Raw genomic sequence first — 14,014 nt, 5'->3', positions numbered from 1 at the left:
CACAGACAATACGTGTCTGGAGGCTGACTTTGAATTCATGTCTTCCTGAATCCTGAATCCAAGTCCAACATTCTATCCCTGTGACACCCAGCTGCCTTCTCAGAGAAGAGAAGAGGGGATGAAGGAGAGGAAGGAGATGGTAACTGTTTGAAATGCTGTCAAATAGATAGGTAGATAAGTGAGAGATAACTATTGTTTTCTTTGTGCCCAGACATTATGCTAAATTGGGGATGTGTATGTGTATGTGCACTGGTATATATGCAGTATAGATATATTTGTGTATATATGTAAATAAGACAATTCCTGCCCTCCTGGAGGTCACATTCTAGGGAGGAAAGGCAACACAATACAAAAGGGTGCTGAGGACATGGAGAGTAAGAGGGAGAAGGCTCTCTTCATAGTTCAGGGCAAGAAGATGGCAAGAAATAGCCTGGCTGCCTGCTGCTAGTCCAGATCAGCCAAATGGTTCACATACCGGCATGGGAATGGGTAAAGTAGAAGACGTTTTAGGCTTGTTTTGCTGGGTCTGTGCAGACAGAAGCATTGCAACAACTGGGGAAGGCGATTTTGATATGATGTCAAGCAAAACTAAAATGAAAGAAACCATTTTTAACATTGAGGGTCAGCCAGAGGTGGGGCAGGCTGCCCTGAGAGGTGATGGTTTCCTCGCCAGTGGAGCTCTTCAGATAAAGTTTATGTGAACATTAGTTTAGGAGGGTACAGAGGGAGATGGTGGCAATTCTTGATCAGATTCCAGTTGTCCCTGCTGGCATCTGAGGTCAGGAAGTTGAATAGGATGTACTAAGCCCCTTTCCTTAGATCCCAATGACACATAAGCTGTTCTGGGGTCTGGTGCAATTCATTCTTTATTTGGCAGATCATCACCCTCGTCTAAATCAAACTCTCCTACACAGGATCCCTGGAAATTATTTTTCCCATTTGCCAATTTCATCCAGTATCTCCAGGAATCCTGAATGACATGATTGTAAGAGGAGTATTTCATAATTGAAAGGGATTTGATAGTATTCTGGATCTTTGAGACTTTTGTAATTCTATACAAAATAATAAAAAATAATAACTGACACAATACTTCAGAGTTTGCAAAAACTTTATCCTCCTCCTTCCTCCTCCTCCTTCTTTCTTCTTCTTCTTCTTGTTCTTCTTCTTGTTCTTCTTCTTGTTCTTCTTCTTGTTCTTCTTGTTCTTCTTCTTCTTCTTGTTCTTCTTCTTGTTCTTGTTCTTGTTCTTGTTCTTCTTGTTCTTGTTCTTGTTCTTCTTGTTCTTGTTCTTCTTGTTCTTGTTCTTGTTCTTGTTCTTCTTCTTGTTCTTGTTCTTGTTCTTCTTCTTGTTCTTGTTCTTCTTCTTCTTCTTCTTTTTCTTGTTCTTCTTCTTCTTGTTCTTCTTGTTCTTCTTCTTGTTCTTCTTGTTCTTCTTGTTCTTGTTCTTGTTCTTCTTGTTCTTCTTCTTGTTCTTCTTGTTCTTGTTCTTCTTGTTCTTCTTCTTGTTCTTCTTGTTCTTGTTCTTGTTCTTGTTCTTCTTGTTCTTGTTCTTCTTCTTGTTCTTCTTGTTCTTCTTGTTCTTCTTCTTCTTCTTGTTCTTGTTCTTCTTGTTCTTCTTCTTGTTCTTCTTCTTGTTCTTCTTGTTCTTCTTCTTGTTCTTCTTGTTCTTCTTCTTGTTCTTCTTGTTCTTCTTCTTGTTCTTCTTGTTCTTGTTCTTCTTCTTCTTGTTCTTGTTGTTCTTGTTCTTGTTCTTCTTGTTCTTGTTCTTCTTGTTCTTGTTCTTCTTGTTCTTGTTCTTGTTCTTGTTCTTATTCTTGTTCTTGTTCTTCTTGTTCTTGTTCTTGTTCTTCTTGTTCTTGTTCTTGTTCTTCTTGTTCTTGTTCTTCTTCTTGTTCTTCTTGTTCTTCTTCTTGTTCTTCTTCTTGTTCTTCTTGTTCTTGTTCTTGTTCTTCTTCTTGTTCTTCTTCTTCTTCTTCTTCTTCTTCTTCTTGTTCTTGTTCTTGTTCTTGTTCTTGTTCTTGTTCTTGTTCTTCTTGTTCTTGTTCTTGTTCTTGTTCTTGTTCTTGTTCTTCTTGTTCTTCTTCTTCTTGTTCTTGTTCTTCTTGTTCTTCTTGTTCTTGTTCTTGTTCTTGTTCTTGTTCTTGTTCTTGTTCTTGTTCTTGTTCTTGTTCTTGTTCTTGTTCTTGTTCTTCTTCTTCTTCTTCTTGTTCTTGTTCTTCTTCTTCTTCTTCTTCTTCTTCTTGTTCTTGTTCTTCTTCTTCTTCTTCTTCTTCTTCTTCTTCTTCTTCTTCTTCTTCTTCTTCTTCTTCTTCTTCTTCTTCTTCTTCTTCTTCTTCTTCTTCTTCTTCTTCTTCTTCTTCTTCTTCTTCTTCTTCTTCTTCTTCTTCTTCTTCTTCTTCTTCTTCTTCTTCTTCTTCTTCTTCTTCTTCTTCTTCTTCTTCTTCTTCTTCTTCTTCTTCTTCTTCTTCTTCTTCTTCTTCTTCTTCTTCTTCTTCTTCTTCTTCTTCTTCTTCTTCTTCTTCTTCTTCTTCTTCTTCTTCTTCTTCTTCTTCTTCTTCTTCTTCTTCTTCTTCTTCTCTTCCTTCTCATTCCTCCCCTTCCTCCTTCTCTGCAAATCCATATAACAAAGTACAAGTAAACTGTAATATTTAAATACAAAGTCAATGAATGAGGATACCACTCCCTACATCTGCCCTCCATATTGTGGGACTCCATTCTTTCCTTATGATGTTTCACTTAATGTCCAGGAAGCCGAAGCCTCACTGTGTATCTTAGACATTTGTGAAGCTAAATTCATAAATAGTTTTAATCATAAGTAAATGGAAATCCAATTTCTAGTATTTCCTTCCAACACCCTGGTCTTGTAATCCCTCATTGGAGACCAACTCTTCCAAGGAGGCGAGGAGTCACCAGCTAACAATTTATTTGACCCAAGACCTGCTCTTTATTGTATTGTGGGTGGGGGATGACCATATCTGAAGAGTGCAAATACTAATAAATCTTACTGAGCTTGAGTCAATGATTTGGAGTATGAAAATCAATGGACCATCTTTCTATTTAGATGTAGGTCTTACCTACAAGTCCAACTAACTACCAACTGATGATTTTTTTTTTTTTGCTGTGGATATTTTGATTAGTCCATAAACACTTTGTTGGTGGCCTCAGTTTCCTTTTCTATAAAATAAAAGGGCTGGATTTAGTACACTTGCAATGTCCCTTCCAGCTGTAAATCTTTATTCTATGAAATCTGAAGCCTTTTTAAAAAGGTACATGACCCTCTCTTGGTCTGAGCCAGCTGTTAAGCACAGAGCTCAAAGATAATATGGATTCATTAACCTTTTTCTCCTGTGAGGTCAAAGGAGTTTAATTTGGTTTAACAGAGACATTGGAAGACAGGTACACATTGTTGGGGTTGGGAGGTATATTTGGGAAAAGGCTTTGTTTCCCTGTGATCCAAAAGTTGGCTAACAATTAAGATGAGTTCAGACTAATATTGCCTAGCATCTTCTTTCTCCAGATTTCAGGAGAATCTCAAAAAGTCAGTGACTTGAAGCAGACCTGTTGGACAGCGTCTATAAGGAACGGCAAAATGAAATTTATAGTTAGGCAATTTCTTGGTTTAAAATCCATGTTTGCTCAGTACTTTCAATAAACCCATTGATGAATTAATATAAGCTAGCCAGACTGGCACTTTAAAGGCCCAAGAATTCAGAAACACAATTGAAGGTGTGTGATTTCCTTCAAGGCAATAGAGAATGGTACTAGATTTGTGATTTCATTGGCATTGGGAACTCCCTGGTAAAGAAACTCCCCCTACCAACCAACCAATCAATCAATTAATAAACATTGATTAAGCACCTAATATATGTCAGACTCTATGCTAAAAGCAGAAGATTAAAAAAAACAACAGGCAAAAGACAGCTGCTGTCCTCCAGGAGCTTATAATCAAAATGGAGCCAGTGCAGTTTGTCACCTTTTCTGCATCCTAGAGAGTTGCCTAGATTACAGAGAGGCTAAATGCTTTGTCCAGAGTCATTCAGCCAGGGTGTAGCCGAATCAGGATTTGAACCCAACCTTGCCACTGCTACCTCTCTTTCTTAATGGTAGGGGATGGCAAATTATTGTCCTTGAGGTAAAAAGGGGCTTGTCCTTTGGGAAGCCCAAATCAACACCTAAATACAGGATCTCACTTTCCTCTGTGGTCAGCGACATTTCATTGTTGTCCTCAGGGCTGGTGGCCATCATTTAACATCCAAGAATATGCCTGTATATTTGTATGTAGATGGCAGAAATATATTGAAATGAATGCTAGCTCAGAGACCCTCCACCTTTTAACCAATGACTCTCTGATCCTGTGCGAAGAGACCTGTCACAAATACTTCTGAATGAAAGATGTTTAAAAGTTAAAAGACGGGTCATGTCTTCACGTTAGCATTCCAGGAGGAACTGAGTTCATGTGAAACTTCACACAGTTTTTAGTTGGGTGACCCTGCCTATCTGCCTCAGTGTCTTCATCTTGAAAATTATGATAATAATAGCATCCATCTCCCCAGGTTGTTGTGAGAATCAAATGAGGTAATACGGTCTTCTCCCATTAGATTGTAAACTCCTTGAGGATAGAGACTACCTTTTTTTGGATTAGTCTTCCCACCTTAGTACATAGTAAGCACTTAACAAATATTTATGGGCTGCCTGCCTCACTGTAGAGCTTTCCAAGCCTTAAAATGTTGCATACATGGTGTTATTATTATCAGCATCATTATTATTGTTATAACTGCTACCATCATTTTCATTGTCATTATTGTTGTCCTACCCTGGTCACATGGGTGACCTTTATATCTAATGATCTTGACCATGATCAAACTTCCTCTTTTAATTCTCCTTATCTGTGCACTGGGACACAGCCAGGTCATGTTGATATTGACCCTACCTTCTTGCTCCAGTGTGACCCCAATCTTAATGATTGCTCATTATGTTTCTTTTCTATCACAGGAGAGAATCATTGAGCGCTTGAAAGAACAGCGAGAACGCGATGATCGAGAACGGCTAGAAGAAATCGAATCCTTCCGAAAAGAGAACAAGGACCTGAAGGACAAAGTCAATGCTTTGCAAGCTGAACTCACTGAGAAAGAGGTTAGTCTGCAGAGGCAGGCTCAATACTCTCTCCTCATTTGATGCTTTAGTATTTTTGCCTTCCTCCAAGGGGACTTGGAACTCCAAAGTCTCCATTGAATGTGAGCCAATGGCAAGTTCTGGTTTTCTGCTGTAGGCAGTCAGAGGGAGATATTTTGTACAATTCTGTTCAAATCAGCAAGATGTGCCAGGCAGTCATGGCATAACAATTACAGAGCTGGCCCCAAGCCTGGAAGACCTGATTTTGATTTTTGCTTTTGACATATTCCCCCAAACCTTTTCCTCTCAATGTTCCAGGCAACACTCTGTGACATTAAGTTACAGAACAGGTATCAATTTGTTTTGGTAAAGAGAGTTTCCATACTGGGATTTCCTTGGCCAAATGAAATCTCAGATCCAGATCAAAGTATTTGTATATATCTATATCTATATCTATGAATACACACTAAATAATTGTGTGTATGTGTGTATGTATGTATGCATGCATGTATCTACCTGTCTGTCTGTCTATCTATCTGCCTATCTACCTGTCTGTCTGTCTTTCCTTCCTTCCATCCATGCATCTATTCATCCATGCATCGATCCATGCGTCCATCCATTCTTCTATCCATCCATCCATCCATCCATCCATCCATCCATCCATCCATCCATCCATCCATCCATCTATCCATCTATCTATCTATCTATCTATCTACCTATCTATCTATCTATCTATCTATCTATCTATCTATCCATCTAGCTACCTAATCTATCTATCCAATAATTCATCCTATCTATCCATCCATCTGTCTATTCATCTGTCTATTCATCTATCTATCTATCTATCTATCTATCTATCTATCTATCTATCTATCTATCTATCTTTTGTATGACTTGAATATTTGTGTACTTTGAACAATTGAAGATCATGACAATGGAATCCCTGCTTAAGCAAAATTCTTTTTTATACTCTAAAGTGTCATAGCACTTTCCTAATTTGGTGGATTATGTTATTTAAATGAAAACTAATTTACAAAAATTATTGATAGTTTTGACACAGTTGCCTTCATCACTGTTATCACCATCATCATAATTACCTTTGGCATCAATAAATATGAACCCAGACAGCTTCTCTGGGTAAAACCTCACACTGACAATGAGTGCCATCATCTCCTCTGAACCTCATAAATGTCAGTGTATGACAGCTGCTTTTCACAAGAATTTAGTTAGAAGGTGAGACAAGAAATATGAAAACAGAGTGACCTTGGACTTTGAGGTCTTGAATTCAAGTCTTAACATAGCTACTCACAAGCTCTGCTGGACCAGTCATTTCCTCTCTATGGGACTTTACTTCCTCCTCATCAGCAAAGGAGATTGTGTCTCCAGTCCTCTATAGCTCTAAGCTGATTTCACCCACACGCACACACATGCGCGCACACATACACACACACATGATGTAATTGATATGTGTATATATATATTATATGATCTATATCTCTCTCTGCCTCTGTTTCTCTCTATCACTCTGTCACTCTCCCTCTCTCTTCAAAAGTCAAAGCCAAAAAGGATGAGTGTCAAATGACTGGTGCAAACCATTTCTCAGAGTTGACAACTTTGGTCCAGAGTGAGCTCTGATCATTACACGGGGGTAGGGATGGGGCGAACATTTATTAATCAACTATTATGTACTCTTTGCTGAGCACTTCTCAAATATTATCACATGGGGGCTAGAGGCAGGGTAGGGAGGACAGTCAGATGTCATGTTCATTATCAAGTACTTCTATAGGGATGGAACAATTAAGTCAGTATTCAGAAGGGTCTACATATTTGCTGTTGCTCAAAGACAGAAATCGAGTCTCTTTCCATATATGAACAGTAGTTGTACTTATTTTAAATTTACATTGGGAATAATTTGGTTTTCCCCCAGACCCCTGATTTCATCTGAATGGTGGTATAGTGGAGAGGGTTCTGGATTTGGAGTTATGAAGCCCTGGGTTGAAACTGCCTCAGACACTTCCAAGATGTGTGACCCTAGGCAAGCTACCGCTTTGGGCCTCAGTTTATTAATCTGTAAAATAAGGGATTGAACTTGATGATCTCTAAGCTCCCTTTTAGCTCTAGATCCACAATTCTTTGAAAGCTCACCTATCATTTTAGATGAAAAAAATCCCAGCTGATTTAATTTTTTTCATTGGTACTTTTTTTTTTAATACCATCTTCATTTCTGACTATTTCCCTCTGGGACTCTGCTGTGGAATTCAGTGAATGGCTCAGTCTCACACAGAGGTGGCATTTGAACTCAAGTCTTTCTGTCTCCAAATCCAGCTCATTTAGCCTCTGCTCATGGCAGCATGTTTCCATGGAATGTTTCCATTGAAAAAGGGGTTCATTGTTGACGAATGCTTTTTTTACTCTCATTTCTTTCCTGTTTCAGTCTAATTTAATTGACCTCAAGGAACATGCCTCTTCCTTGGCATCTGCAGGCCTGAAGCGGGATTCCAAATTAAAATCCCTGGAAATAGCCATCGAACAAAAGAAAGAAGAATGTAGTAAGTTGGAAGCACAATTGAAAAAGGTAAGTGAAGGCCAAGAAATTGCCCCCCTCAAAATGAATGGCTGTAATGGAGAAGGACGAGGCCCATTCTCCAAAACAAGCAGACTGCTTATCTTTTGCCGTCTGCTGATAGGAGAATTAAACACTCTTTATTCTTAAGGAGCCTGCCTCAAATCTGTCTGTGAACCTGAAAAGTTATGTTAGGTTTCCTGTCTAAAGAGTGCTTGAAAAATTGATGAAAATACCAGAGTGGAAGTGAAGGACATTATAAAAACCAGCCGTCACTCGGCATGCAAATCTAAACTTTGGTCAAAGATAAATGGGAATGTTTGCAATAAACCAAAGAATTAAAGGGTCGCCTAGTAAATTATAAACTTCCACTCCCTGCAAAAGGGTGTTGAATTCTTGTCCTGAGACTCTGCAGAGTTTTTTCCTGGATAACTTTGAACCCATAGCCATCAAGCAGCACAGTCAATTAGGGGACATGGTGGATGATAATTTGTCCAGCAAAGGAGAAAAAAGCAGGGTTGGAAAGGGGGCACATAATACCCAAGCAAGCATGTTGTGTGTATCATTTCTTAACGAACGAGAGAGCAGGATGTGGCTATCGCTGCATTCAGAGGGTTTTAAGTGGCTCGAGTATTTTTTGTGGATGCATTCCCAATCATGCCTTGTTCTTTCGAGTTTATTCTTGTGTCGTTCAGTACTGTCTGCATTCATTGTTCGCACAGCAACTCAGAACGTTATGACTTAAGTACTCTGTTTCCCTTCAACAGCACCTTTATCAGCCAATCAGAAGCCCAGATAAAAGTCTCTTTGAATCCCATACTGCTCGGAGTCAAATTAAACTGCTTACATTGAGTAATCTGTAACAGGGCGAAGTAGGGGTTTATTCTCTAAAGCTATGGAAATGTTGATATATGGATGATAAGGGAAAAGCAGGGATCATATGTGAACTGTGAAATTATTCTGAATATTTCAAAATGGTGCCATGGAAAGTAGAATGGAAATGGAACAGGCTAGCGCTGTGATAGGGGATTTGGAGCAATGGTCTTACGAGATTATGCTAATGTCGTTTGGGCATGAACTAGATGGCACTGATTCTGGGAGACGCGGGGACAGGTCAAATCCCCCAATGACTACGGCCACTGCCAAGACCCAGACACTGTCCTGTTTACTGCCAACGATATTCTATAGAACGAAATTGTATTATAGCAAATGAAGTAACTTACCTCTGTGAGGTTAGAACCCTAGAACCCCAGAGCTGGAAGGGACCTCAGAAGCCATCTGGACCTATGTGGAACAATCCCCTCCAGCAAATAATCGTCCAGCATTGGACCACCCTTTCAAGGGGGCCGTTCTCTGCTCGGATAGCTCAATTGTTTTTTTCTTCCTTCCTGCCAGCCCAAATCTGTCTTCTTAAAGCGTGTCACATTGCTTCAAGTTATACTCTCTATGCTTACCTAAGGGGCCTCAGGCTAAGAATAAAATATAGCTACATGTTAGCTATGAATAAATAAATAAAGTATAGCTACATATTAGCATTCATAGTTATTTATTGGCCATGTGGTACAAAGAAGAAAGTAGCCAATTCCAAGGCTCAGCCCTACGGATAACTTCCTATGTCACTCTGGGCAAGTAAGTCTCAATTTTGGAAACTGTCAAATAAGGAGGGTGCATCAGAGGACCACTTAGATGTTTCTTGACTCTAAATCTATGACCCCGTGATCCTACAAAGGACGATCTCTGATACTCCTTTGCATTCCATTCATATTTGTATCTCTGTGCATTTTAAAGTCATCCTATTGCTTTAAAAGAAATAAAATGGAGCCATGAGTTTGGGGTGGCCTTTACTTGATTTTTCTTTCCCCAAACGGACCCTGGTCTTTCTAAAGAAGGAGCAACTTTAAAATGAAAGCGAAATCTCCTCCTCTCTCCGGAAGCCCTTTGCCCCTGATCAAAATAGAGGCTACCCTTGTAACGTCTTGGAATTGCTCTTCCTTTTTTCTTAGTCATCTGTGTGAGCTCCATGCTTTCTATTTAGGCTTGTTCAGGAGCCTTTTAATCCCTGATTCACGTTGAAGGAGGAGTATTATATGTTTATGCTTGTAGCTCCCATGCATTGCATTTGAACTAGGTGATAAATCAGTGCCCGGACCATTCACATTGCATTCTCCAGGCGCTTTCATGGTAGCCACAGTAGAAAAACCTGCGGTTTTCCCTCCTGACTCTTGAGCAGCAGCACAGAGGACACTTTAGATCCACGGCCAAGCGGCATCATTCCTGTGAACATTGAAAAATTCATCTTTGCCATTGGCACTGGAATTAAGCTAATGTACAACAGTTGCTTGACCACATAGGGTACATTGAGTTAATGGAAAGGTAATTTGGAAGTGTCAACAAATCTTCGCTCACGCTATCATCTAAACAAACTGATGTCCATTTTAATGGAGTGAAATAGGGTAATTATAATTGAAATATTTTTATACCCAAGGCTAACCTGCAAATATAAATTTGTTATTTTTGGCCATGTGTCATTAACTGAATTCAAAAGTTTAAAATATTTTTCCAGTAGTCTTTAATTTTTGGTAATAAATAGTTCTTTTAAAACCTCAAGTACCCATCACCCAAAAAATGGAAATCTCCATGAAATATTTGAAATTTTAAGCCAACATTTTATGAATGTGTGTATAAACACATCATTTAGTCATGGAAAAATAAGCAGTTATAAAAGCCTGAGAGTGTTTGGGTGGAGAGAGAGAGAGAGAGAGAGAGAGAGAGAGAGAGAGAGAGAGAGAGAGAGAGAGAGAGAGAGAGAGAGAGAGAGAGAGAGAGAGAGAGAGAGAGAGAGAGAGAGAGAGAGAGAGATTTGTGAGTAAAATACAAAGATTTACAAAATGAAAACTCAAAATAATTTTATGATGTCATAAATATAAATGAATTCCCAGGGGAAACTTCTTAAGGGCAAAACAATTTCTACCACAAAGTTCAGGGTAATAGTGCATCTTTCTTTGTTTTTATTTTTATTTTTAATTTTTTTAGTTTTTGCTTCAGGGGAAGGGAAAGGTAAAGGTGATGCTTTTTATTGGACTGAAAAGAATGGCGATTATTGATTTCACTACCTGTGTGAACATAGACAAATCATTCAGTGTCCTTGGGCTTCTATTTCTTCACCTGTGACATGAGTGGATTAGACCAGAGAGTCTCGTATGCTCCTTCCAGCTCTGGGTCTAGGATTCTATCCTGCTATCCTACATTGTACAGAAAATATATTTCAGTTCCTAAAAGGGCTCTTAATGTTGTCATTGTAAATATGACTAGAAACAGGGGGTTGGGAGGGTACCCCTTTAATGATTAAACTGTTGTACTTGACACTCTAGCCCCATAACTCATTAAACTGATGTTTAAGAGAAAAAGAAGTCCAACTCCTAGGAACATTTACAACATTAACAGCCCATTCAGCATCTTATAATTTTTTTCTATAATAATTGCAATGGAAAGTTAACGCTGACTCTAAATGATGGGGGACATCACAATTTTGATTTATATCTCGGATTTTAATTTAGTTCTCTGATTTTGAATGAATTGTCCAAGAGAGTGACAGGCAATGAATCATTTGGGATTTGGGATAACTTTCAGTCTTCTTCCACTTGAAAATGCTCTTCGGTTTTATTCTTTGTGTTATGGTGCCTTGCTTGCCGATATTTGGCCGTTGCTGCTCTTCTGTTTGCTGAGCTCTCTCTTTCCAAGAAATAAAACACACACACACACACATATACAACAAAAAAAACTTTATTGAATAGAAAATTCAGGCTTGTGTTAATACAAAAGAAGAGCCATAAATTCAGTGATAAGATTTAATTAATCTTTTATTATTACTGTCTTTGATGTTTGGGTGATAAATTGCAAGCTTGGCCGAAAGCACTCTCAGTGATTCATTGCTGAAGCCCCGCACTTCATGCATCATCCAAAGTGGACAGCTTTCTTTATTTCATGGGCTATTTGACTTGAGAAAGGGAAAGTAACACAAACCTTAAATTTCTGATTCCAGCTATTCTTTTTAAGGAGCCAAAGTCAACATTGCTGTTCCCCTACTGCCTCTCACTTTCACCATGGAATGTTTAGCAACTGAAATTTCTTCTTCTTTGTCTTTTTTTCTTTTCTTTTCTTTCTTTTTTTTAAATGACAAGTTCTGTGCAAATGCACTGGGTTGGTTGAGCTAATGCTGTTTTCCTGAATCTTTCCTTCTTTCCCTGTCTGTGCTTCTTCAATCCTCCCCAACTTTGCAATGTAGCAAGCTGAGCAGTTGTTCAATCAGATGTACAACCCCGTAAGTCATTTCTGAAAGTCCGCCGCTGTAACATATGTAAGCATGAGGATCCCTTGAGCCAATATGGCATAGTATCCGCTCTTCCTTCGAGCTTTAGCATCTGTCCTTGATCAGTTTTGACTTTGGTTCTATCCAAAGAAATGGACTGGGGAGCCGGAGAGACGCTATTTCTTTCAAAAGTGAAATTCAGAAATTAACAACCCCACCGGATAAGTTATTGCCTGAATTGAGGTCTTCGACTTTTCCAGGGTAGACGTACATTCCCAAAGGCCATTTTCAAACCTAGATTCCCAGAGTACATTTTGAGATCCTTCAAACACTTTCCAATCTTTGTTAAAAATGCTTGAAGGGGCATAAATTTCTATACTAATAAATGCAGCATTCGTATTGTTGTCAATTGACAGTGATTCAAATGGGTGTGGATGTACAAACTGCATTTCTGGGATTTGACCTTAGACAATGCTAACTTTATAGAAGCTTTTAAAAGACCTTAAAATAGGCCATTGCTGGAGGATATACAGTAAGTCAGCATAATGGTAACAAATAATAATGAGTCCATTTATTGCTCTCCAGGACAGCATGGACAGTTAACCAGATAGAAACATTCCCCTTTCTCATTGCAAAGACCTCATACCCACCCCATGGCTGAATGGACTCTCCATCTTTGCAGAACAACTAGTTTTTGTTTCTTTCTCTTGTCGAGGAAGAGAAAAATCCTTTTTGACTTTTTGCGACTTACAGAACCATTGGTTTTCTGTCTGTTGCTTTGTTTATGAACAACATTTGAAGCTTGGACAAAATGGCACTACAAGAAAGTATGATGTGCCGTTGATAAATGAACGAAAAGAAGCATTCTCAATATTTACCATGTGCCAAGCACTGGAGAATAAAGAAAAACAGACAAGTGAGGCAGACCCTGCCCTAAAGGAGCTCATGTTCTTGGCTTTCTAGAAAGCTAGGGGATGGCTTAAATACACGAGTCCCATCCATCAGCACACTTTTATCCATCGAGCCAAGGACTACTCTAGAAACGACTAAATAGACAACGCTCATTTCTGAAGCATCTCCTCCATGCCAGGCACCATGTTAGGCGAGACTCCAAATATGAAATGCAATAGCTCTTGCCCTTAAGTAGCTTCTATTTGGCCAGGGACACCATGTAGTTGGATAGGAGGTTACTGCTTGGGGCAGTGGTGAAGGGCTCATGACTACAAGAAGGCATCTGGAAGGAATCACTTAGAGTAGAGCTTCTTAAGCATTTTAGTGTCATGGATTCCTTTGGCAGCCTGGAGAAACCTACAAATTCTTCTGAATGATGTTTTTAAATTCAGGAAATAAAATCCATGAGGCTACAAGGGAAAATGTGGAAATAGTTATATATTTATATATAAATATATTTAATTTAGATATTTAAATGTATATTATTTGCATACACACATACATTCAGAGACTCTAGGTCAAAGACTTCTGCTTTAGAAGTTAGAGCTGACTCTTGAAGGCACTGGGATGTCTAAGACAGGGGGAAAAAAGCGAGTCTGCTCTTTCCATGATGCATAGTTAATGCTGAAATATTGGGGTGGGAGTATTGTTTATGAAGACACCTTAGATATACATTGGTGTGTTGTCCTGGTTGCTCCCAGCTCTTGCCCCAGCCCCTGTCCAGCATCTAGCATGGTTCCTGATATACAGAGGGTTCTTACTAAATGCATATTGATGGATTCTGCCCAGTAATTTGTGGGGAGCAGTATGAAATCCACCCCAAAGTTTCACAATAGTCATGAAGGTTCACTTCCTTTCAACTTAAGAAATCGAGCCTCCTCCTTCTAAAAACATGTCCCCAACTTGCAAATTTGACCAACTTGAATTTTCCTTGTCCTCGTTTTCTAATGAAACTGTTAAAATATGCCAAGGGAGAGAAAAGGAAAAGAAGCAAAGAAACTGGGTGGGGAGGGGCAATGCCCTACAGCCTGGGAAAACTTGAGTTGCAACCTATCTTCAGTGGGAACAATGAAATGGTTT

At 39.0% G+C, this 14,014-nt stretch overlaps 1 protein-coding gene across 10 annotated transcripts in view; it reads left to right on the top strand.

Annotated features, from left to right (window-relative positions):
• Positions 1 to 14,014, top strand: part of ERC2 (ELKS/RAB6-interacting/CAST family member 2) — a 1,021,362-nt gene that overhangs the window by 406,662 nt on the left and 600,686 nt on the right. For 6 of the 10 annotated variants that reach the window (XM_056804190.1, XM_056804183.1, XM_056804182.1 and 3 more), the window contains 3 exons: positions 4,992 to 5,132; positions 7,546 to 7,686; positions 11,960 to 11,995. In XM_056804190.1, coding sequence (XP_056660168.1) covers positions 4,992 to 5,132; positions 7,546 to 7,686; positions 11,960 to 11,995 — 318 coding nt within the window. The remainder of the gene's footprint in view (positions 1 to 4,991; positions 5,133 to 7,545; positions 7,687 to 11,959; positions 11,996 to 14,014) is intronic. The other 4 variants (XM_001365730.4, XM_056804185.1, XM_056804189.1 and 1 more) reach the window with 1 other exon arrangement.

The sequence above is a fragment of the Monodelphis domestica genome, chromosome 7, assembly GCF_027887165.1.
Source record: "Monodelphis domestica isolate mMonDom1 chromosome 7, mMonDom1.pri, whole genome shotgun sequence".
Taxonomy (NCBI): Eukaryota; Metazoa; Chordata; class Mammalia; order Didelphimorphia; family Didelphidae; genus Monodelphis; species Monodelphis domestica.
Note: the sequence above shows the minus strand (reverse complement) of the source record. Positions and strands in the feature narration are given on the sequence as shown.